Source organism: Gekko japonicus, unplaced genomic scaffold (assembly GCF_001447785.1).
Source record: "Gekko japonicus isolate JY-2015 unplaced genomic scaffold, Gekko_japonicus_V1.1 scaffold1870, whole genome shotgun sequence".
NCBI lineage: Eukaryota > Metazoa > Chordata > Lepidosauria > Squamata > Gekkonidae > Gekko > Gekko japonicus.
This window is the reverse complement of record NW_015168711.1, coordinates 320,382-346,814: the sequence shown is the minus strand read 5'-3', so window position 1 is coordinate 346,814 and position 26,433 is coordinate 320,382. Positions and strand designations below refer to the sequence as shown.

General features: G+C 41.4%; 1 protein-coding gene across 1 annotated transcript in view; it reads left to right on the top strand.

Moving 5' to 3' along the window:
* Nucleotides 1-218: 218 nt before the first annotated feature.
* Nucleotides 219-26,433, top strand: part of UST (uronyl-2-sulfotransferase) — a 115,995-nt gene continuing 89,780 nt past the window's right edge. Inside the window, exons 1-3 of the mRNA XM_015415551.1 lie at nt 219-669; nt 9,276-9,319; nt 18,078-18,233. Coding sequence (XP_015271037.1) covers nt 219-669; nt 9,276-9,319; nt 18,078-18,233 — 651 coding nt within the window. The remainder of the gene's footprint in view (nt 670-9,275; nt 9,320-18,077; nt 18,234-26,433) is intronic.

Sequence of the window (26,433 nt, the reverse complement as noted above, 5' to 3'; positions counted from 1 at the left end):
TGCTTATCGGCAAGGACCTGAAAAAAGGATAATGGTTGGCAAAAAGACTGTAGGATAATGAGAACACTGTGGTTGGAACTTGAATAAATTGACTTGGAGAGCTTGCTTGAAATGGCGTGCGTGATGAGAATGGAGGAGGAGATTGACGAGAATATGGAAGTGGGTGAGATGACTGTCAAGCAGTTTCTTAGAGTTTTGAAAGAGGCGGTTCAAAAAGGATGCGAAGAAGCGTGTGCGAGATTGTTGAAAAAACGCATAACACAGAGATAGAAACTGAAAAGGCGGAAGAGCAGGAGCAACCCATTGTGAAGGAGATCCCAGATGATTGCCAAAAGGAGAACAGTGCTTATTTGGGGGAGGAAAATCTGGGGTCTATACAGGTGAAGGACAATGTAGAAACCCAATACTTGTCAATTGAAATAGTACGAAAGAGACAAAAAAACCCATTATCCTGTGCTAAGTTAGGACTGCCAAAGGAAAATAAACAACGGTTGAAAACTGAAAGAGAAGGAGACAGAAGGATTAAAAGAAGGAAACGACGGGCTTGGAAATTTAAAGGAGACAACGACAAAATATGGGAAACAGAGTGGCTGAAAACCAGAGAGGGGAGGTTTGGAAATCAAGGAACTCATGAAGAACGAAGACATGTAGATATGCTGAGGCAGAAAAGTAGATTGCAGATGATTAGGAGGAAGAACGAGCTATATAAAAAGATACAACGACTGGTTTTCTTCGAACATAGGTTTAGATAGAAAGATGACCTTAAACCTACTTATTTATTTATTTATTTATTGTAGCAAATTAGTGGTGTGATTAGGAAAGATTAGGACCAGGTGTGATTAGGAAAGCTTTATTATGCACAATATAAAGATAAAGGATGATGGAAATATTAGGGATGTTGAATTTTTTAAAGTCACCTATTTATGTTTGAATATGTTAGAATATTATGGCTGAATATTAGTTCATTTGGATAATGATCTAATGTGATTGTAGGCAATAATAGGATTTTTTAAAGTTAAAAATTAATATAAAGGTTATTAACAAATTGACAGCAAAAGTAAAATACTTAAAAGGCTCTAAGATCAATTCTAACAAAAATAATGAATTGGCAGGCTAATGGAATAATTGTTAATATAATAAGAGAGATTTGATTATGGTGTTGGTAGCTACTTAATTGCGTTTAGTGGTATTAGAAGGTTATGTGGTGATGTAAGTAGGTCTTGATTTTGATAACAGTTTAGTATGTGTATGGTGGATGTAGATAAATTTTGGTTGAATAAAGATAGGTAAAGGCCGGGCAGACTGTAACTGAAGGATATTGGTGCAGATAAATGTAAACCTCAGGTTTAAAAATAGGAGAGCAAACTGGTTAGTTAAATTTGATATAAAGGTTCCAACGAAGTGTTTAATTAATTTAAAGGGTGTAAAGATTGATTAAAAAGTAAAAAGGGTAATAAAAGAAAATGAATTAAAAATTTAATATTAAATCCTGTTCTCATACTGGAAACAAAGAGTTAGCAGACTACTGGAGGATGGATAAGGGTTAGATCTGTGTAAGGTGAAGAGAAATATAATAAGTCAGTATGAAGGTTCCATATTGCTGATATGAATTTTGCAGCGTAGTTCTGAAAAGTTAGTATATAAACCTTAAATGAAATAGTAATAGAATTTTTATTCAACACAGATTTGATATTAAGGCTGAAGATAAGATCAAAATATGTATGTATTTTTTGCCTATTTGTTTGTTATTCTGTGATGCTGGAAAGGAAAAGCGTTGTCATAGGATCTTGTATGTAGTCTTGTTGATTATTTGGTTTGTATGTATGATATAGGCTTACATTATAAACTCAAATAAATATATTGTTAAAAAAACCCAGCTTTGTTGGATCAGAGTTGTGTGATGCCTGAGTTAGTTTCTCCTGATGCCTCTGGCTTATGGGCTACCTAATTCTCTTGGCTTGCAGAGTAGGTCTCTTAGCTTTTGGAATGGGACAAAAAGCAAGTAGGTTTTTTGGGTCTCTGATCTTTCCAGAATTTTTTTGGGTTGATAAACCTTTTTCATCCCCGCAATCCTCAGCTATCACAAGGGAACAATCTCCCTTTAATGGTGGACTTGCTCGATCCTATTGTATTCTAGCACTTTCACAGAAAACTGCCTTACTTATAGCTATCATACCAAGCAGTCTGTCTCAGCTGGGCTCTGGTTTGAATATGTGGTGTTCCACAATACTAAGTGCACCATACCGTATGTTATATGCCTGATAATAAATGCCTTATAGAAAGCCCTTCAGCATTTGACCTTCAGATCCTCAATCTGGAGCTATTTCAGTAAACAACAACAACACGGCACGTGGCTGCTGAAGGCAAGCCCCAGACCGGCTGCAGCCTCCATAGCTCGCAGGGGCAAGCTCTCCGCTGGCTGCAAAAGCCACAGCCAGCCTGGGCACTCTCTACCCTCCGCACCCTCCCTGGAGCCCAGGCCAGCTCCTTACCTTTCTGCGCGGGAACTCTGAATCCACTAAAACCTTGTGCAGCTCGCAGCTCCACCAGCCCCAACTGAGGACTTCTGGGAGCTGGGGGTGGGGCTTAGGGCTTCCAGGAAGCAAGCCCTGACTTCCCTCCCTCCCTTCCTCTCAGTCCCAACCCATCCAGCGAACTCAGTCTTGGAAAGCGGAAGGGAATTAGGGAAACCCTCCACTTTCTAAGGTGGGGGAGCTGGGAGCAAGGCTGGCTGGAGGAACCGGTTGCCCCCGGGGGAGACTTAGCACCTTCTGGGAAATTTGGTTGGGGGCTGGCGCCCCAGAGCCCCCATGAACTTTACGCCGGTGAGCATTGTAATATGCAGGGAGGAAAGTGCTAGGTGTTGCACAAGATCTTGCACATGCAGAATGATGCTAATTCCATTAATGTTTCCACTTATGCATCACTGGATCTACTCTAGTAGCTGACAGCATTTCACATCTCAGTGGCATTGCTAACAGGGAAAGGATTGCATTTTTAGTGAGAGTGTTGCTCTTTGAATATTGGGAACTGGGATACCGTCAGATCCCAAAACTGCTATAAAGCAGTTGGTTAGAAAGGTTTGAGTCTCTTCTAAAATGTTTGGTGTGTCAGTTTTAGTAAGGCTGCTGAACAGTTCCTTTTGAGGGTGGTTGTATTAATCAAGCATTGACCCAGTTGGGCAAATTTAAAAAGATGTCTCTACAACTAAAATGTGGAACTGCCTTTTGTTTCCCACATGGGATGATTGTCACCACTAGGGAATGAGGAGTTAAGCGCAAGTGCATTCCAGAACATCTGGCATACTCAATGTTATAAAAAGCAGCTTACAGTGGTCTTTGAAGAAAAGCTTATTTAATCCATGTGCACTTCTCATGGGCCAAAACTGGGGATTTAAACAAAACAAAAGTGATTTTTTAATGCTAGTTGAGATAATTATGGGATTTGGAATGAGATGCCGCCAGTATGGGGATGACACCCAGCTCTGTTTCTCATTAACAACTGAGCTGGTAGTCCTGAACAGGTGACTGGAGAAAGTACATGATGGTTTTCAGTGGGTGGCACCATGCCTGCGGAACGTCCTTCTCCCTGAGTATGCCCGGTAAACTAACTGGAAGTCTCTGCTCAGTGCCAGGCTAAAACATTTGTAAGCATCAATGAACAGGTTTCCTGGAAATGCTACAAATAAATATCAGGATCATTGGGGCATTGTAAGAAAAGGTAAGGTAACAAAATTCTGCTCAGATAAAATTATTATAATATTGCATACTGTTGCAAGTTTTTGGCTTTCTCCTATGAGAAGTATTTGTGCTGTCCTTGCAAGTTCTTCTGGCAAGCTTGTAGCTGGAGTCAGTAGCTCATATGGATGTCACAACAGAGGTTTGTCTTTGACAGACATGACACAGTTAGTTGTCATGCAAATATGCTCCCCGGAGCTGCATTAGTGAGAGTGCTGCATTTAGTGGTCTTTGCAGTTCTGGTGTCTAATAAAGGCAACAAATACAGAAAGTAAAGAAGTTGAGATCTTGTAGGAGGAAGAGAGATTTCTCATTAGTTTCCTGCTTATCCAGTCCTCATATAAGTTAAATCCTAGACTGACAGTTGGGCTGTAGGTAACTTCTTCTAGGAGGTTAGAACTATCCCAGAGCCTGAAGCTTGCATTTCCTTATGTTGTGTTGCCTGTTTTCCGCTTAAAGGTTAGATATATAAAACAAATGCTTGTCTCTGAAGGCATGATGATAGACTGAATACATAATTCTTAACAGAAATATTCAGATAAATCCTGGAAAAACATTTCTTTCATATTCATGAACTTATTTACTTGTCTCTATTTTGACTGATAATGAATTCATGTTTTTACCCTAATTAGGGAAACAATACTTGTATCGGAACAAAGCAAAGAACAGTTTTGTATCAATAGCAGACAGTGTTCTTTTGACTGCCTTAATTACAGTGGGCTGTTTCTTCTACAGAATATTTCTTCTTTATACAGTGTGCTTGTTTTTAATGACAACTACAGCTGGATAATAGGAAGACTTAGCAAAAGACAAATCTTGGGAAGAATGGCTACTATTATAAATTTCGTCTGACTGCCAGACAGCAGGGTGGTATGTTTTAAATATGAATACTGCGGTGTCTCAAGTGGTTAAGACGCTGAACTGCAGGCTGTGGAAGGTCAGTATTTCAGCAGTTCGAGACCCGGGTTGCCACATGATGGAGTGAGCTCCCGTCTCTAGTTCCAGCTCCTGCCAGCCGAGCAGTTCGAAAGCAAGAAATTGCAAGTAGATTAATAGGTACCACTTCGGTGGGAAGGTAACAGCGTTCCGTGCGCCTTGGTGTTTAGTCATGCTGGCCACATGACCACGGAAACGTCTTCTGACAGCGCTGGCTCTTTGGCTTTGAAACGGAGATGAGCACCGCAACCCTAGAGTCGGACTCAACTGGCTTTCAAGCAAGGGAACCTTTACCTTTACTTACTTTACCATTGGACATGTTTGATTGCATATCTTGGTTATTGGAAAGTATATAATCTTTAAAAATCACTGCATGCAAACACCATATATAAAAGCAAATTAAAATTGAAACAGGCTCATATTGTAACGTCCTAATTTTTAATTCAGATGGCTCTGAAATAGGTATGTCTACATTCTACGCTAGAATATATGAAGTCTGTAGCATCTGAGTTGGAAATTTTAAAGAACAATGTAGAGAAAGGGACGTTAACTCCACCTTACACATAGTGAGAGTTCTGCTTTTTTCATTCATTCATTGACAGCTTCTTCCTATACTGTATTACACACTTAAAACAAACAACCTACAATGGTGAGAGATTCTTCAGTCTCCTGAACAACTTATTCCTACCTCAGTGTGAACTTTAAAAATACTCTTAAAAATTATCTGTTTAGAGGAAACTCTGGTACATATAGCAAAAAGTCATATGGTTTCCCTGGAACAGTCTAAGGGTGTGGTCAGACAGCGTGTCGAAGCAGTTTAAACTGCTCCGGTTCCAATTGGATTATATTTGGTCTGGGACAAGCGTGATCACACTTACCTCCCTCACCGCGCAGCACATTGCTCCTGGGTGTCCACACTACAGGCGCACAGCAGCATGTGTCAGCAGTTTTTTCCCCACTGCGCATGCGCATAGGCACCCATTCATATAATTGAAATCTTCATGCCAAAAGCATGTCCTAAAGCGAACACTTCCCTTTAAACTTTTACAACGAAACTGGCCTCTGTGAGGTCCCGGACTCATCTAAAGCCTAAAACTAAGCACCGTTTTTAATATGTTTTATTAACGCCGGGGCGAAGCTTCGCCCAAGGGCATATCGCCGACGCTAAAATAAAATGGTGGCTGAAAAGTGGAAGCCTCGGGCTTCCGAGTGGAAGTGGCTCTACAGTGGCAGAGGCGCGATCACACGTCAGAAAAATGGAGCTAGAACCGGAGCACCAGGAAAACACCACTTGAGGACCTGGTAGCAAAATACTCCAGTTTAAAGGGAGTTTGAGCCGGTTGGCAATGGCTAGGGACAGGAGGCAGATGTTGGCTGTGTGATCGAGCGTAAATAGTCCATTTCTAACAGGCACGTATACCGGCTCAAATGGCCCGTCTGAACGCGCCCTAAAGGTGTTTTCTCTAAAACCTGTAATTTGACAGTTCCTATCTGTCTGTGACTTATCATTCCACTCATCCCCAAGCCAGTCAACACATCTAGAAACCTAGATAATTTTCAGACATTTTAGACTCAACTTTGCCTGTTTTAAACCACTGAATCCTTGTTCATTTTCTGTGTATATTAATCTTAGCACTGTGTATCCCAGAGTGTCGAACTCATTTGTTATGAGGGCTGGATCTGACATAAATGTCACTTGTTGGGCTGGGCCATGTGTGCCATAAAATGTAATGCCAGGTCTGGAGATATAAAATTTATAAAGGACACGGGCAAACCCAGTGAACAACATTATTTTTTACTCAAAATACAAACATGCTTAAAACATTAACACTCTTAATATATCTCCCTGATGCCTACCGTCCCACTTCCACCGCCCATTACGCAATAGCGCTGGGACAATATACAGGGATATAATACACAGCCTCTGTCATCTGGCAATAAAGGTAATTATGTATTTATTTAAATTTGTATCCCACCCTCCCTGCCATGGCAGGCTCAGGGCTGCTTACACAATAAATATCATAAACATTTAAAACAATTTGTTAAGACAATATTACATTAATATTAAAGTGCTAGCAGTTATATTATAATATCATATAGATGGCATTATCCATTTTTTAAATTAACTTAGTATACAGCATATTGGTCTTTCTTAAATACAGTCGGCGAGCGCAGGCTGTCAGTGATAGACCAGGCACCAGGCTTTTATTGTTGTTAAAATGATGGTAGATGCTTATGAGCTGGATAAAAGCCCTACATGGGCCAGTTTTGGCCCACAGACCGGATGACCAGTTGCTTATGGGCTGGATAAAAGCCCTAGATGGACCAGTTTCAGCCCACGGGCCGTATGTTTGACACCCCAGTCTATCCTGTCTTCAAGGTATGTAACTGTTTCTCCTCTTTAACCACCTCTAATTTAGACCTTTAGCAAGATTTGCCATTTCTTCTGCAACATTAACATTTTCCTTCTTTCTCTTAAATACTGTTGCCAGAACTCAGGTTATTGGGTTATGCCAACTCTTGACTTTTACGTGCATTCTTTTCTTTTTTTTAACTTGCCACTGTAAGGCTGCAATCAGATGTCCTATTTGTTGTGGAGTGGAAACAAGCCTATTTCCCCCAGTGGAAATAGATACAGTGTTGCACAAGCACACATCCTGAGCTGCGGGCTCAGTCCATCACTGCGTGATCAGATGGCATGCGTGGGCGAGTGGGGGGGATTTCCTCTTGTTTCCCATGCACATAAAGGAGGAATTGCACCTCTGCGTGGAGGGTTCCCTGTGGAGTATGCGGTTATGTGCATACAACTAAGTGGGGGGGGAAGCACCGTGTTAGGATGGAATGGGCAGACCATCCTGACAGCTTGAGTGTGTGCTTGAGTGATCAGACGGGAAAGTCTGTCTGTGGCCTGTTGGCAAGCATTAGAACCAGACTTTACGCGATGTCTTTTAACTCTGCTTCTGTGGCAGGGCAGCATGGTGTGCTGACGACTGCAGGACCTTTCCCAGATATTGCTGTCTGATCGTGCCCTTTAGATCCGTCAGGCATTCGCAGCTGAATCGGTTCTAAAGGCACATCTGACCGCGGCCTAAGTCTTTTATTGTTCATCACTCTGCTGCTGAGATGACTAAGAATGCTGATCTCAGTGCTTTCAAATCTGTTTTTATAGACCCCTCTAGGGTTTCTAAATCTTCTTATCCAACCATACGTAAAATCTTATGTCTTTCTGCATCGTGTGATCATTAATCTCATAAATCTACCCCCTGTTTTCCTTTCTAGGCTTCCTATTCCCATCCTGTGATTCTCCTCCTTTACTTCAAGAACTTCTTGAACTACCAACTTCAAATATCAGTTTTTAGATTTATTTATTAACATCTCATAACTGTGGATAAATACAAGAAGGAGATCAATAATGACTTGTTACATTACAGCATCAGCATGGTTTCTGTCTCCCAGAGCGTGCTGTCAAAGAATATATGAAACTGGGAGGTCTGGTGAGGGGCTGACAACATAACCCCTGTCCTCACCACCAGCACGACCTCCTTATGACCTTTTAGAAATGCAGTTACTATTCCTGTGGTGTTATAATTGATCCTTAGTCCTTCAGTTGTCTCTAAGTCACTTTTATGGGCCTTTGATTGCAGTTCTTGATTTTTAACTCCTTGACTTTTGTTTGAACGCGTCCCATGTATCTTTTATTGTAAATCGACCTTTGGATTGCACATTCCTATGCTATTCTCCTCCATAAAGTTTTATTTGTATTATCTCCTACATCAAAAATTATAACAAAAATGATAGGGAGAAAATTGGCTGGAGGAGAGACCTATTTTTGTTGTGCCTACTTGGAAAATAAGGAGAGATGCAAAATAATTAAGTAAAGGGTTGGGCTATAAAACTTAGAGCGTAAAACTGATTAAGCAACAGGAGTTTACAGTTAGAAACCTTTTAAAAGTTGCCTAAATGTATTTCTGAGAGCATCAAGGAGCAAAGTAGTTAATGATTCTTTTAAAATGTTATCACCATAGACTGATTTGCCAATTGCAGACTTTCCTAAAGATCCATGTAGTGACAAAGAAAGGGCCTTTTTCTAAGTAGTGCCTATAAACCCCATCCCAAGGACATGGACTTAGCTCCATCCCTGGCAGCTTTTGAGCAACATGCAGAGGAGAAACTCTCCCGGAGAACTCATAATGGCATGTGCTACTGCTGTTTTTCTTCTGTTGCTTATTTCTTACTGGATCGGGGTGGGTGGGTTAGGTTCTTTCAATGTATTGTTTAAAATATGAATCTTGATTTTAAAAGTATTGCCTCAGTATATCCTCCCCTTCCTGTCAATTCTGCAGTTCTTTGTATTCCAAGGTAGGATGTCTCCTTCTCCCTTTTGACATGTAAAAATGGAAGGAGTTCATCTTCATAGTCACTGCACAGTGCCACATGGCAACTGTGGAGACTCCCAAGCTCACCTGAGCAACAAGGTTCTCTCACCTATCTGTTAACTAATTAATAAGTATACTTCCTTGGTTCTGTCTAAACCATTGTTGCATTCTTATTGCCCTGTGTTTGTCACTAATTCCTTACACTTCTTTTCTTTCCCCTCTTTAGGAAATTCCACTTATATGGATGAACATGGGCCACCCCCTCGTAAGGTGAGGTGCTTTTGTCTTATTTGTCTTACAACAAATTCTGTTGTAAGCATCTCCAATTTCTTACGTACACTACTCTTACAAATGGAACCTGTTTCACATGGAACTTGATAAACTGGAACACCAAAAGAGACTGTAAACGTTCTGTGTCAACTAGTGATGGAATGTACTGGCATTTCTTCCATGCTACCAGCCTATTTTCCCAGACTTACCTTATGGTAGTGGAAGCATTAAGCTTAATGCCTGGAAAGTTTCCACACTTGTCCCCTGAAAGCATGGGAAATGTAGTTAATTCTGTATTAACTTGGGAAGCTCTAAACTAAATTACTCCTGTTTCCAAGGAATTTGGAGGATCATTGAAACCTTTAAGCTTTGAGGTTTCTGTTGCGGGAAGGTTTCTCTTCATTGTCCATGCCAGTGTGGGCAAGTTTGAGAAAGGGAAGGGTTTGCAGGGTGAGTGGGGATGGGTAAAGTCCCTGGGCCCTATCACGTTCCCATTGATTGACACAACTAGAACTGCGGTGGGGTTAACCTTTTAATGAGCTAATCCAGGCCCAAATTCATTCATTTGAATTATTAATAATTTCAATTTATAGCCCTTCTTTCGCTCTGAAAGTCAAAGTGGATTACAAAAGCATGCAAAACAATTCAATTAGACAGCAAAGATCTCTAATAAACAGAACAATGCATTGGGGCTAGGATTACCGACTGAGAACTGAATTAGGGTGGCTCACTCATTAGAAGTTTCAGCCTGAAGTATCTGAAGCTGGTAAATATATTCTGTTATTTTTTAATCCTGTTACAAAATAATCGCAAATCTTATGTCAGTTATGAACTTTCCTTTTTTTTCGGTCTCTTGAAGTAAAATGGTCTGTACTTCCATGATTCCTTTTCATGCCATTTTTTCTTTTATCCAGAGTGCAGCTGCTTAGACTGCAACTTGAAGGAGACCAGCCAGGGAGGTAGTGGTTATTTGACTACCATAAACTTCCTGAGAATCAGCTTCTCCTGTATTGCTTTTGACCCTGGCAAAAACTTGAATATTTATCATTAACACCAAAAGCAGAGTGTGGGGGGTATCATCTAGGGATGCCAGCCTCCAAGTGGACCTGGGGACCTCCCAGAATTATTGTTCATCTCCTGATTACAGAGATCAGTTCCCCTGGAGAAAAGGGATATTTTGAAGAGTGGACTCTATGGCATTGTACCTCACTGAGGTCCCTCTTCTCCCCAGTCTTCACTCCCAAATCTCCAGGAGTGTCCCAACCTGGAACTGGTGACCCAACCCCAACCCCTCCCCCCGAAACCCCACTGGTGGCCAGGAGGGACCTGGCACCTCAGGGTCATCAGGAGAATGAAATCATGTAACATGTAGTTCTGCATGTAGAGCTGTCTTCCAAAACAGCAGCCATGTCGCTTGAAGCAAGTAACAATGTGGAATAACACTGTGAGACAATCCTCAGTGGGATGAGAGGAAAGAGTTAACTTAAAAAAAAACATTTGTAGTGGTCACAAAAATTTGTAGTGCCATTTTATCCTTTGTATTAGCACTGTGCTTTATGTCTGAATGTTTCTTTTTCTCACATGACCATAGAGTTTTCCCTCCGATGGTCGTGGCCCCGCCCCCAGCGTGCCCGGCGTCCTAATGTCACTTCCTGGTGACGCACACGTCGGGGTGGGGTTCCCCCCGGGGCCCGATCCGCTGCCAGCGGGGAACGGGCCTCTGGGGCGGGGGTTCCCCCTCCCCTTGGGGGGACTTGGCAAGCCTACTTATAGCTGAGCTGGCAAATTATTTTCTTGTGTGCTTTATTTATTATTTATTAATTTTGGCTTATATTCTGCCCTCCCTGTGAACGGGCTCAGAGCAGATGACAACAAAAGTTAAAACATTTCATAGTAAGAATTAAAACACATCATAAAAATCATCCATAATAAATAATTAAAACAAATTTAAACTGAGCTATAAACAGAACAGATGGCACAGCGGTTTAATATGATAGCCACAAAAACTGGAGCCGCTGGGCCGTAGACCAAACTGTGGGTCTTCATCTGATGGGCCATTCGAGGATGGTGCTCAGGGGAGGACTATCAATAGGCTAAGTGCTGTAAAGAGCAGAAATTTGAAATCTTGAGAAGTATGTGTCTTGTGTTTTGAGAGTCAATCTGGTGTAGTGGTTAAGAGCAGCAGACACTAATCTGTAGAGCCACTTGAAGCCTGCTGGGAGACCTTGGGCCAGTCACAGTTCTCTCAGAACTCTCTCAGAAGGTGCTTGTTGTGGGGAGAGGAAGGGAAGGCGATTGTAAGCTGCCTTGAGACTCCTTAGTCTCAACTCTTCTTCTTTTGTAAATAAATTAACATTAAGAGTTTTGTTCATCTTATTCAAATTTTTGCATTTGGGCAAGAAAATTGCTGGGGGCACAGGAACTGTGTTGCAACAACAGCATGGCTATTCATTGAAGCTATTTACAACACTGCCGAAACATTTCTTACACCTAGCTGTCTCTTTCTCTTTTGTAACTCTCTTTCCAGTTAAAACTTCTTAGCAGAATATAATATGCTTTCAATGTGAAATTTTCATTTCTTCCTTTGTCCTTTGTAAGTCTGATACTATCCTATGAATGTAGGCAAGCCTTGAGACTTCTCTTAAGTATAGGAGGAAGCAGTAGGGATTGTTATGTCAAAAGTTTCACTGCTATCTGTTATGGTCTTCAGGGCCAAATCTGTCTACCATGAAAACTGGTGTGCTATGACTTTGATCTTCACAGTGTGAATTAGATATGGTGAGGAGCTAGAATGGTATCAAGTTGAGTTGATTGCCTGTGAAAATAATTTTAAAAATTGTCCTCAGCTTAGTCTGGTAGCTGATTGCCTGCTGCACTATGCAAAGTGTCTTACTCTATGAGACATTTATCTAAGCATTATTCAAATAATCTCAGGAGTAGCTGAGGTGGTCCAAATCAATTAGGCTAGTAGCGGTACAAGCACATCCTCATCAATATTTTCAAATTTATTTTTTTATTTATTTGGTAAGTCAATTGCATTGGCAATAAGCAAATTTTACTAAAATATATCTAGGACTGAAATCTGCTATCAGATTGACATGTGGTGAGCTAAGATTTATGGTAGCCCAGAGGTCTCTAACATGGTGCCTGCTAATGTTTTTCCTGACTCCCAAATGCTTCTTCCCTAGAACAATGGGCTTATGCTGGCTTTCTTCCAGGAGATGTTTCAGCCTTGGAGATAACACCTTTGTTCCTGCAAGGAACACTCATTTGAAGCAGCTGCCTCTGCCATGAACGGATGTGTGACTAGGAATCTCTTTTGTGTACCCTTCCAGCATTTTGTGTGTGGACCCAGCCTGGCCCGTAGCTAACATGGGGCCCACGGGGCCTGGCCCCCTAGTGTTTCTTCTGGGGCCCCTCCCTCCTGGGCTGCCCCCAAAGTGCTCCAACTTACCACCTGCACTGTACTTCCATTTAATTAGCTGGTGCCCCCCCCAGGCCCCCTCCAAAAAAATTCACTAGCTACGGGCCTGGACCCAGCCCTCAGGGCAGCATTACTGTGATTGGTTCTCACCCTTGCCCATGGCATCCACTCTCTTCCAGTGTACAAGAAGTTACATGCCAGGTCTCCAGCTGTCCTGATATATAATGCTTTACTCTCCCCCCTGTTCTGGTATGAACAGTTACAAGCGATTAGCTGATGTGTGAGTTAGTAGCTCATTTGCAAGGCTGATGCAAGCCATTGTTGTTCTAAAATGCTGTCTTTCTGATGCTATAAATATGTAAAATAAAGGTAAAGGTTCCCTTGCTCGAAAGCCAGTCGAATCCGACTCTAGGGTTGTCGAATCCGACTCTAGGGTTGCGGTGCTCATCTCTGTTTCAAAGCCGAAGAGCCAGCGCTGTCTGAAGACGTTTCCATGGTCATGTGGCCGGCATGACTAAACACCAAGGCGCACGGAACGCTGTTACCTTCCCACCGAAGTGGTACCTATTTATCTACTTGCAATTTCTTGCTTTCGAACTGCTAGGTTGGCAGGAGCTGGAATATGTACTTGGAAGTAAACCACACAAAATTCAATGGAACCTCCAAGTAAGTTTGTGTAGAGTTGTATCTTGTGTACAAGCCTTTAGGATAACATCATGCTTCTGTTTTATACGTTCGGTGAGAATTTGAAAGCTTTTTTTTTGTATTTTTGCATTTGTGTGTGTGAGTATGTATGTGTGCCCATGTCTGGAAGACATGGCAACCTCCGGCAACTCCTACTGGTGCATGGAAAACATTCAGAGAAGTGACTTGATCACTTGCCTCTGGCCTCCTGGCCCTGGTATTCTCTGGAGGTCTCCCATTCAAATACTTAGCTTCTGAGATCTGATGAGATTGGGCTTGCCTGGGCTATTTTGGTAAGAGTGCTGTTTAGCTATTTAAAGCTCCATATTTAGGCCAAAAGCACAATGACTAGATAGCAGTGATCACAAATCTCTTTCTGAGGACCACTTGTCAAGTGAGGCCCATTCCACCCCCCAAATTCTTCATGTATAGCTGAAAAATTGGGGGCATCTCTTGCTTCATGTGGGGTAGGGAGAGAGAGGGACTTCAACCCTACCCTGAATTCAGTGGCATGTGCAGAGAAGTTGTAGGAGAGTTCAGTCTCATTTCATGGTATACTTTTGAGACCCTTAGAAGCAGTAAGAAGACCTCAGAGTCTCTACAAAGCCTGACACGAAACAAAAGACCAACCTAGTGCCTCTCCTGAATCATGGCTGGCTCCCAATGACAATTAAATATATGGAACCTTTCCCCTGCTACTGGTAGCCATAATATTAGGTCTGTGAACATCAGTTAGCTTTCTACCTTTTCAAGCAATGTATATTTTTATAAGGTTAATGTTGGAGAAGCACTTCCCCAGTAATTCCAAAAATATTATGTTGTAAGGGAATTTTAGACTGCTTTAGTTTATCTGGGTTTTGTTTTGGGAAACTATCTAGCTCTCTTAACACATGTAGTGGGAATTACTACAAGCTGTAAGGAAAGTAAAAGCATTGCAAAGACAATTGAGGGATTTAAGAAGTAAATATCGGTGTAAGTTTATAAGCTTATATCACTGAATGCTCGTAGGTCGCATATGCAATCAATTACCATAGTTTGTGTGCAAATTAGGTGTACATTTGATAAGTGCCCAGTGGTGTCAGTAATTGTAGCATGTGAAATAATCCCCACCCTTCCTGCCATGCTCATTTCATCACTCTCTTATCCTTATCTGTTTCCCAGTTCAGAGCTGCCAAACCAGAGCTGCCAACCCTACCCAAAGCTGATATTCTCCCAGCTTGCATAAGTGAAAAAGCAAATAAATAAATTGCACAAAACAATTTCCATCAAGCAGATGCTACATAGTGTCATAAAACTAATCAAATCTACATGAACAATTCTTTGTTTTCTGAGTATGTTTTCCTTTGCAAAACTTGTGCCAACTTTCTCCACTACTGTTGGTAGTTTTGCCCAAAATAAAGAAACCAAAATTCGTTTACAGTTCGTTTACAGGCATTTCTTTAAAGTTGATGGAAATTTTTGATGATATAAAGCATAGTCATTGCTTATTATTATTAAAGTGCTTTACAGATGCAAAATATTGCTCGTGAGTAAATGACATTGGTCCTGACTACTCATGAAGATGTAATTCAGATTCAGGCATATGACTTTCAGTGTCAGAGGGTGGACCAAATGAGATGGTGGTAATGCAAACTATTAAAAATTAAATTGAAAGATAAATGAAAGTTGTGATTTCCATGCCTGTTTTCTAGAGACTATAATCATGTGATGTGGTAGACACATGAGAAAAGGATGCTTTGGACGACTTAGTGCTACAGATGAAGGCTGCATGGGATTGAAGGCATTTCACAGTCTGCCCATCTTGGCAACATGGTTAATAGTGTTGCTTGATTCGGTTGCCAATTTTTAACTATATTATTTAATAAAGTACATACAACTGAATAGTTATGAATTATATTTTGAACTGTATTTTGAATTTCACTATTATACAGAGGGCAGTATCCACTGAAGATTTGGTTGGTTCACTAGTGCAAATACACTAGATCAGAGCAGGGCAGAAGGTCACTTGGGGATGACCAGTTCCCTGCCCCTCCTGCCATGCTCATTTCATCACTCTCTTATCCTTCCCTTTAGAGCTACTACAGCAGTCCCTTTTTCATATGTATATACATATACACCCTTGCTCTGGTGGGAAAAAGTGATGCTGTTGATTCTTCCCCTTGCATCAAAGGTGATATTTGTATCTTCTAGCGAAAATATAGAGGTATCTATATATTTTTTCCCTGCAAGGTAAGTTAGAATTTTGGACCAGGTTTACTTCCAAAGAACAGGAGATAGGGTTGCCAGGTCCCCTTGTTGCTCTGGCGGGGGGATTTGGGGGGCATTTCAGGGGTTGGCGGGAATTCTCCAAACCCCCACCCCCAAGAGTGACCACCTGCCCAGCCACCACTCTCCCTCCCCTCCTGCCTGATTTAAATCAGCCCTGCACACTGTGACCCCCACCAAGCTGGCAAAAAGACTCTTTAAAGGGGTCTTGCATGCAAGCCGGGGTGAGCATGCAGCCTGTGACTGCCCCTCTCCCTCCCTCCTGCTAGATTTAAAGGGCCCTCCAGCTGGTCAGTGGGCCATGTGGTCCCCACCAATCAGCTGAAGCCCTTTAAATCAGGCAGCAGGGGAGGAAGAGGGGTGGCCAGGCAGGTGGTCACTCTTGGAGGAGGGGCTTGGGGTGGGGCTGGCAGAAGTCCCCAGAAGCAGGGGAACCCTTACCCGGACCTGGGGGCTGGCAACCCTAACAGCAGAGGACACTTTCCCCACGCTAGCACTGCAGAACTTTTCTGAAACACTGTAATTTTTGAACAAGCTACCATTTTGTGATTGGTTCCACCCATGAGCTGCCATTTTGTGACTGGCAGCTTCCAAGGTTCTTGGAGGAAAAAAATTAGGTAACTCTGTGGTGTCCTTGCTTATTGGGGAGAAACACTCTCTGTGTACCTAAACTTGGTAGATTTCTGCTGCCACCAGGAATTAAAAATTCCAAATCTCTCTTTTGGTAGAATGACCTAGGGTCTGGGCCAATGCTCCCTCTAAGCTGTGGAGTCGTGTGAGCAAAAATTCTACTTTGTGAGCTCCTGGCATTAAAGTTGTGAGCAAGCAATTTGGCTACTGCATAAATTAGTTTGCTCTGCAGCCATCCTTCCTGAGCTAGGACAAAAATGTGTGAGCCAGAAGCTAAAAAACTGTGAGCCAGCTCACACTAACTCAGCTAAGAGGGAACACTGGTCTGGGCACTTCAAAGGACTATATGACCCTGAGGAAGGACTATTCTGATTTCTGGGATAAGTTTAAACAAAATATGATTTATCTAATAAAGAACAAAATAGGTTTCTGGTTATTTTGAACGGTTGCTGATGAAAGGAACTTGTAAATATAACTGGCAAAGCTTGGTGTCACAGTCTCTCAAACTCCCAAAACTCCACTCTGACAGGCGTAGACACTCAATCTAATTTCTCTCTCTCTCATCTATATAGCCACACAGGCTGAACTCTTTGTCTTATTCACACAGAATAGACTCAAAATCTCCCATAGTCACACAGACTATGCTCTCTCTTCAAACTTCACACACAGAATCTTCCTCATAGATACCCCTCCTCCCACACTCTCAGTCATCAGCCAGTCACCTCACACTTGTCTCCCTCTGTCAATCTTCTTACAGTACTTCAGTCAAACTAAACATTTAAAGAAACGCACACACCAAAACATGAAATCATTACAAGCTCCCAGAAACATGAAGTCTGCCTTCCCTTGCTCTAGATTAGTTAATGGCTGAGAGTGTAAATCTGGTTTCTTTGGAAAGTAGTGAAATATGAAATTGGTAGTTCATTCAACATATGCTGCAGGATTATGAGATAAACGTGCATATGTGATCTGGCTCCCTGATCTTGTATATTTTTAGCTTTGAAGTTAGTGTTTTTGTTGTGAGGCTTGTTATCTGTGATATTTTTCTTATGTTTGCTATTTCTACTATATGAAAAATTACCAGTTTTATGCAATAGGAAAATAATGATTTTATTGAGTTCTGGTGCAGGAAGGTTTTTGCCACATTAAATTTGTTAGTGTTTATGGTGCCATGAAACTTTGTTATGCTGGCTATAGCAGACTAACATGGCTACGCCTCTGGAATTTGTCATTTTACTGAGGTAGCGTTGGTTCACCAGTTAATTCAAACTATTGTGAGAGCCACAGATCAGTTTAATACTTTTGTTTGCCAAGAGTAGTGATTCTCATTGTCCTAGTATATTTTCCTATAAGAGCACATTTGTCTACTGTAAAAGGATATGTTTGAACAGTCTGCGCAGCATTTTTAGTTTTATAGCTAGCTTCACTAGAACTTAAATATATTGTACATATTTTGATATTTTGCTTCTGAAATGGTTCAGTGATACAGTGGAAAGTACATGAATGGCTGGCCTCCCTGTTATTTGAGGAATACCTTCAGACCATTGTTCTTTCCAGAAAATGGAAAGCACCAATGGACTGAATTTTAATCCTGGCAAACTCAAAAAGGAAATACTTTTTAGGTGCTAGAAATATCAAAATAAATCAGACCTATCAACATGTGTGGTTGATGTGTGTATAACTTGAGCCATAGTGCAACTACTTTGTACATCTGAAGATCCCAAAATGAGAAGGTGAATGTGTTTTTTTATTTAGGTTCTTCCATTCCCTAGCCAAGTGGTATACAACAGGGTTGGAAAGTGTGGAAGTCGCACTGTGGTTTTGCTGTTAAGAATTCTATCTGAGAAACATGGGTTCAACTTGGTTACATCAGACATTCATAACAAAACCAGACTGACCAAGAATGAACAGGTATGTGGTTTCTGTTGATGTATATGATATATATATTAGCAGTCAATTTTAAGTCTGTGAAAAGTCTGTGCAGGTAATAAAGTTGCACTGTACAAAATGGTTCACAAACTTATTTCAACAAGTTATTAGGGACTGTGATTTATTCTGCTGTGTATCGCTTACTGTAAGTAGCTCCCAGAATGTTCCTGTTATGTAATTTTTGCACTGCTTAATGTGTCATGTTAATACTTATGGTATGGTATGCTTCAGTTCCTTCTGGTTGTTTTAAGAAATCTGCAATCCTAATGTATTGTGTATTGAATGTCTCATTTTGTTGATTGTATTGACTCACTATATGTAATTGGCCTTGAGTACCTGTGAGGAAAGCTATCACAGTTCACTCAGTGCTTTGTGTATTTGAAATGTCCTTTTTAGGGCCATCTGACAGTTTCTACATCTTGTGATGGTAAATAAAGTAAGTTAATCCTACAGGTGGTAGTTATAACACCCTGAAACAACAAGCATAGATACTTTTGATTTCATTTCATTTTTATCTGAATTTTGCTTTCAGCAGTTGCCCATCTCCGCTAGTGGAAATATTTAATTGACATTTCTCTGTCTTTGACAATTAAATAGACTGGTACATTTTGATGAATTACAGCTGTATAGGAAAGCCAGTCACAAACAAAATACTGAATTGGAGTTCTCTATTGGTGCTTAAAGTGGCTAAAAGTTTTATCTTTTTTTCCACAAGGAAAAAATTCATTAGGAATCTCAGATGTTAACTGCCAAAACATTAAGCAGCAATCTTATTTCCAAGTAATGTGACATTTTGCTTAGAAATATGAATGGCGTTTTCCCCAGACTTCCCAGGAATTTAAGAAGGAGCCTGTCCTCCATCCAACTGTGAGTCATCTCTCTATGCCACCAGGTGGAGTTTTGCCGAAAATACAATCCAGTTTTAACACTGAACTACCTTGCATTTCTTTAGAAAAACATTGGAGGAGGAAGAGGGATATTAAACGGAGATGTCCTTAAGACAAAACTGGCATAGTGTAACTTGGGTCTGTATTTTCCAGATTCTAGCTAACAGAATAAATACCTGTACCATTATTTTATAATTCTTTGAAGTATGCGGTAGCTGTTTCTTGAGCTCTTGAACACAGCTGTATCAAGGCTATATGTGGTACAGCATACCAGCTCTCATAGACATTTGAGGTGATCGACTGCCCAGCCTACATTCTGTAAAATTCTGCAGTTGTTCACAGAGCTAAGATCTGGAAATTCTAAGCCAATATTAAAATGGTTCAAAACTGGCTATTACATTCCTGTAATTCCATATAATTCACCAACTGTATTTCTTAACTCATAAACAGGAATTTTGCCTTTTAAAACAAAGTACATACTAGCCTGTGCTAGTTATCTGGAAAGATTATTAAAAATCTGTCTGCTTGAATAATCTGGAACAAGCTTCCTCAAATCAAATCAATCTGTCTAATCCCCTTTTAAAATCATCAAAGTTAGTAGCCCATGGCAGTGAGTTTGGCAACTTAATTAACACAAGCAAACATAAATGCACACATGAATTTGTGTCTGCTTTCACTGTTAGGGGGGCCTTCAGGCTGCTCACTTTGCAGTTAGAGCTATCTGCTGTTGCTGATGGGCAATGTTGAAAGTTTCCTTTTGCCTCAGCAACACTCAAGTACAATGCAGAGGAGCCTCCATAAAATGCCTGCTGGACATCTTGTCAAGTACAGCTCTTGCGTTCAGCTTGGCTGGTCTGTATTGATTTCTGCTGTTCCACCAATGCTTGGGATTGATTTATAAAGGGGCACAACCTTTCCCATCCCAGTTGCCCATCATTTTCATGTTTTTGTGGAAGTGTGAATAATCACATACAAATCTGTGCATCATCCCCCCCCCCATTAAATTATATAGCATTATGCAATGAGAAAAACCTGCTAACCTATTTGTGAAGCCACTGCGTGGAAGCAAGTACATAAAGGCTGCAGGGTCATATGCAGGGAGCTATTCTCTAGAAATATGCCTACAGGCAGGTTATAATTTAGCTGAAGGACATTTAGCATACCCAACTTTATGTATTTAATTTATTTAAAATATTCCATTTTTCTCCTGCTCAGAAGGACTTCAAAACTTACAGTTTGAAAAATGCCTATTTCTCTTGAAAGAAGTCACAGTAAATTTACTAGATATTTTAAAATTATTAAATTTACCTAATTGTGTATTAACAGCCCTGAACAGCTTTATACTCTTCGAATTAACATCTCCTGGTGGTCCCTGGCCCGAGGGATGCCCACTTAGCCTCGACTAGGACGAGGGCTTTTTCGGCCCTCACCCTGTCTAGTAGAACAAGCTCCCATTTGAGATCAGGGCCCTGCGGGACCTAGCACAGTTCGACAGGGCCTGTAAAACGGAGCTGTTCTGCCAGGCCTTTGGTTGAGGTGGCAGGCATTCAATCCATTCTGGGTCCCCTGTCCTGTCCACAGCGCTGTTTATGACCTTTTTCCAGTGCCCTATTATTCTGGATACTATCCAGACACTGGAGTTTCTTAGGGTAATTATTTTATAAGGCATGGTTTGGTTTGATCTGCTCTTGCTATTTATTGTTTTACTATTTTTATGGCTTGTTGATTTTATGTTGTGAGCCCCCCGAGCCCATTTTTTGGGGTAGGGTGGGGTAAATTTAACAAATAAATAAATAAATAAATTGGCCTGGGTTAAGCTGTCTAGTTGTTGTTTCTAACCAGTACTGGAAGTGCTTCCTTCTCCCTCTGAAGTGGAGGACATCTTGGTTGGGTGATTCTCACCATCCATCTAAGGGAGGCAGGACTAATTTTAATCTTCCTCACTCTGGCTTTGTCAGAGTCACCCTCCCCAGTTTGTGTCCTGCCTCAGAAGGGAGTGCAGCTTTGGAGATAGGCTCCTCTTCTCCTTATCTTTACTTCAACCTTTGCTTCCACCTTGATCTTAATCTGACCATTTACACTCATTGTTTTCATTGTTTCCCTCTCCTGGCCTTTAAAGAGCCTTTCTTCTTCCGTGAAGGTGCAGGGGAAACACACATGGCAGCTGCTTTTCTGTTTTAAATGGCTCGACCGAGGGAGGATGACGGCTTCCTCTTGGACAGAGACGGGTCTTTCTTGATCAGCAAGGGAGACTGCCAAAGATGGCATGGCCTTAATACGTCCACTTCAGCAGCTGTGGCTGGCCCAGTGGCTAGAAAGAAAATGCATGAGAGAAGGAAGAACACACCAGAGCCAGCAGCCGGTTTGACTGTGGAGGCTTCCAACAGCAGCCATTTTAAACACACTCACTCAGTGGGACCCTCTTCTCAGGTGAAGTTCCTGAGCCGGGGGGAAACCAGGAGGCTGCAGTGAGTAATCTGATTAACCCCCAAATGGCAAAACAATCTCAGCTGGCCCCTCCAGATCAGGCTAGTCAGCCTTAATTGCAAGGAGACAAATAGCCTCATGCGGAGGATGACAGAGATCTAGACTCTGTGCACAGCAGGGAAGACAACCCTAGCAATGTAAGGCCATCGGGTTCAGTATCTTATCCATCAGAACTACTAAACCTTCTTACGCAAGTGATGAGGGAAGACCTTAGATATAGCATCTACCCCAGCTCTTCCAGGGATTGTAGAAGGTCTAGATCCCCCATATCTTGGAGAAATCTCTCTTCCCCCTCTTCCTCTCCCAAGGACAGGCCTAACAGAAGTAAATCACTCCGTCGCCAGGTCTGGCCAGCTAAGGCGGCTCAAAAGGGATCCATCACTGTCCTCAAGAAAAGGCAGTATGTGGCCACTGACAGAGACTCACTCAAACTATACATCTAACCCTGGATCTCTGGAGAGAAAGGAAGGGGAGTTCTTGTCTGATGAACAAGGTTGAGGAGGCAATAGAGTTACCGGAGCAATTCGGCTGATTTTTTAAGGCAGAGGACTCCCAGTATTTACTCCCTAAAGCTCTGTTTTCGTTAGACTTAAAGGAACCCATAGGGGATGACGATGCCAATCCCCTTGATGCAAAACAAAAATCCAGACCTAAAGGAAACAGGGAGTTTTTTTCCAGGTCAGATACTCCAGAAAGAGTAGTTCCCTTCCCAGATTATTTTTTAATTATTATTTTTAAAAAGAAAAAAAGGAAATAGGGATACAGAAAAAAGAAGGGAAAGGGGGGGGGCTACATATATAAAGAAAACAAATTTAGGCATTTATAGACATCAAAGACTGTTCAGAGGTACAAATGATGTATTACATATGGAATATATATAGTAATATATTATAGATACTGTATAACTGTAAAATATGTATGTATCAGAAATAAAACATATAAAACATATTTGAAGATATTAGAAACGTTTGGATGGGAGACAATTCAGGGGTGCTTCCTTTTGTTCCCAACACTTCCTTCCCAGATTCAAACAGGACCAACAAAGATCCAAATGGAACCAGTGTAGGACCTTCTACAGGAGAGAAGGTCAGCAGTCAAAGTTCTTCAGACAGCCTGGCCCTAGATCAAACAGACCTGTGTTAAACTGCTCCCAGTTAAGGCTGAAATCAGACTGATTTGTCCTCAGCATCCAGTTCAGAAATGTTTTCCTGCTCAGCTGATGCTAACCAATCAGATCTCTTGGAACATGTTGTCACTCAAGACTCTGTGAAGAATTAACCCTTCACAGTCCTTTATCTGTTTACACAGCACTTCTAAGCTTTTAAAAGTGCAGTCCGTCACACCAGCCTTTCAGGATGGGGAGCAGTGCTGGACAACAAACTGGTTCAGGGCACCTGGACCAGCTCAAAATCCAAGGTGAACATCAACCTCCTGGAGCTGAGAGCCATATGGCTTGCCCTACAGTTCTTTCACCCAGTCATTCTACACAGACATGTGCTAATAATGACAGACTGCATTTCAGCCAAAACCTATATCAACAAACAACAAGGCACTAAAATTGATATCCTGGGCTGAGAAGAATCTGTCATCAATTTTGGCTAAACACATCAAGGAATATCCCAACAACAAACCAGACTGGTTCAGCAGACAGACCATAAAAAAATTGAAATGGTCCCTAAAGAGGGATTGATTTCTTTAGATTACTGATTGGTTTGGAACCCCACAAGTCGGTCTCTTCACATCACTAGGGAACCACCAACTGAAGTGTTTCTTCACAAGGTTTTATAACCCCCCGGTTTCTTTCCACCTCTCCCAGTTCTTCCAATAGTACCTTGGAAAATCAAGGATCAGCGGGTGGACATCATCCTGGTAGCACCACATTGGCCACGCAAGCCCTGTTTTTCAACACTCCAAGAAATGGCGATACAATGACCCTGGAAGTTACCAGTGTCCCCAGGCACACTTCAACAAGGCCCTGTTTGGCATCCAGACCCCAGCTGGCTTCACTTGCCTGTTTGGAGGTTGAGAGGAGATGCTTCCCACATCTTGGATATGATTCAGAAGTGGCAGAAACCTTATTGGCCTCTCAAAGAAACTCTACCAACAGGATCTATAACGCCTCTTGGAAGGCTTTTCTCCGCTGATGCAGAAGGAAGAACATTGAACCTCTGTCCTGTCCTCCTTGCAAAAGAAAATTTAAGGCATCAATGTTAAAACGGCAAGTGGCAGCCTTGGCTGCAGTTCTTCCATGATTCAAGAGAATGAACATCTCTTGAGATCCTGACATCATTCGTTTCCTCCAAGGGGTGGGTAGCCTTAACAAATCCACCTCAGGTTTATAGATCCCTTACGTAGAAGTTCCATACCGTGCTCTGTGCTCTTACCAAGTCCCCCCATTTGAACCACTTAGGGAAATTCAAGTGGCTGTGTATGAAGACACTTTTCCTTGTGGCCATCACCTCAGGCAGGAGGGTATCAGAATTAAGTGCATTGCCAATGAGGAAGGAGCTTTGTATTTTTCATAAGGACAAAGTGGTTCTCAGACCAGACTCCACATTCATTCCAAAGGTTACCTCAAAGTTCCACAGATCTCAGGAATTGCATCTTCCGACCTTCTGTCCAAACCCACAGCACCATAAGGAAAGATCCTGATGTACCGTAGAAGTGAGAAGGACACTGAAGGTTTACATCCAGAGAAATTACTCTCTTAGAAAAACTGTTGCCTTATTTGTCTCTCTTTCTTCTCCAAAAAAGGGGGAAAGAATGTCTAGATCAACTATAAGCAGTGCCATTAGAGCATGCATAGTTGAGAACTATAAGGTGCACAAAATTCCTGTTCCTGTGGGCATTATGGCTCATTCCATCTGGAGTGCCACCACCGATGCAGCTCTAGTTAGGCATCTGTTGAAGAGATCTGCAAAGCAGCAACATGGTCATCTCTATCTACCTTCATCAAACACTACAAGACTAATTCTCAGTGTTTGGCCAATGCCACCTTTGGTAGAAGGGTGCTGCAAAATATCTTGAGTGACCAAGATGTCCTCTGCCTCAGAGGGAGAATGGACCATTGGATACTCACTGTGAAGGGTCCTCATCTGAGGAAAGGAGGACATCTTGTCCCTCCCAGAGTCATCGCTAGTAAGACATTACGCAGGGTTGTCTTCTTGTCTCTGTCTCCCCCCCCCTTGTTTAGAGTTGATATGTCATGATAGACTGGTGCTGGAGTCATCAAACTGGGAAGGGTGACTCCCACGAGTCCAGAGACAGGAAGATTAAAATTAGTCCTGCCTCCCTTAGATGGATGATGGGATTCACCCAACCAAGATGTCCTCCTTTCCTCAGAGGAGAAGAGACTCTTCATGGTGAGAATTCAGTGGTCCATTCTCTGACCAGTTCCTTCTGCCAAAAACATCTGAATACTTTGGACTTGTTGTCAACCTATTATTGAGCTGTGTGAAGTGTAGAAACAGATGGGGCAAGATTAATCACTCACATATTGGTTCACTGCATCCCTCATGGGATATGGTTGAAAGGAGCATTAAGCAGTTTAAATAAAGTTAGACACCAAACTGTGTTTTTTATATACTATGTGTCAGCAAATCAGCTTATAAGAACAACTGTCTGAATTCATAATATTAATTTCTTAAAGGTCTACCACTAAAATATCAGTAATTAAACTAATATATCATCAGATATTTACAGTTTTGGTAATACTACTAAATACTTTTTTCTTGTATTTGGTAATTGCATCCAAATCAGACTATTTTACAAATAAATTTAGTTCTTGCTGTACAAATCTTATAGAATATTTTCAAGAGTTACTTCTGAAAAATATGTACAGTAATGGGTCTGATAGCCATTTTTCTTTAAACTGTGAATTATTTCCACCACCACCACCCCACCGTGTAGGATAAATCTATATACAATTATTCACAATTTCTGTGGCCTCTGTGTCAAGGAATGGTAACAGTCAAGTTATTTTTCATACAACTTGAAGCTTTCACATAACCAATCAGAATAATCTGAGGAGAGCAGAAGTCAGGAAATCAGAGCTGCAAGAATGACTGGAATGTTTTGCATGCATCTCATTTAGCACTTTCGGGAGCCTGACATATTTCAAAACACTCCAAAAATGAACAATCACAGCTTTAAAAGAACAGCATGGGCACATCTTTGTTTTACCAGTGGTCTTGTGTAGTGGAATTGTATTAATGTTTTAATAAAATATACAGTAGTTGTATTGTAATGTATAATTAAACAGACAACACTAGATAAGGTGACTTAAACATAGCCAGGCCAAAATAGGGAGGGGAAAGAAAGGTCTGTACAAAACAAAGCATGGACTCCCTCCCCCCACATATCATGTAGATGGGAAAGCCTAAACTGGTTAGGTTTCCTTGTCCTTGAAATAGAATTGATGCTACTATGTAAATAAATAAGGTAGTGTTTTAATGTTGATGGCTTTTCTGTTTTTAGAAAAGGAGTCTTGAACCTTATAAATAAATAAATATAGGAGTGGTCATGTTTTTGAGCAGCATTTATTAGTTCCATGAGTAGACCATTGTGTTGACTGGAGTGTATCATACGGAGCATATCACTCCTGTCTTGTTCCATCTATACTGGCTTCCAGTCTGCTTCAAGGCTCAATTTAAGGTGTGCTAATATAGACCTTTAAAGCATTGTACCGTCTGGAACCAACATATCTTAAGGACTACATTTTCCCATATAAACCTACCCATTCACTCTGGTCGTCTTTGGAGGTTCTGGTACTTGAGACCAGACAAATGGTGAACCAGGAAAGGGCTTTC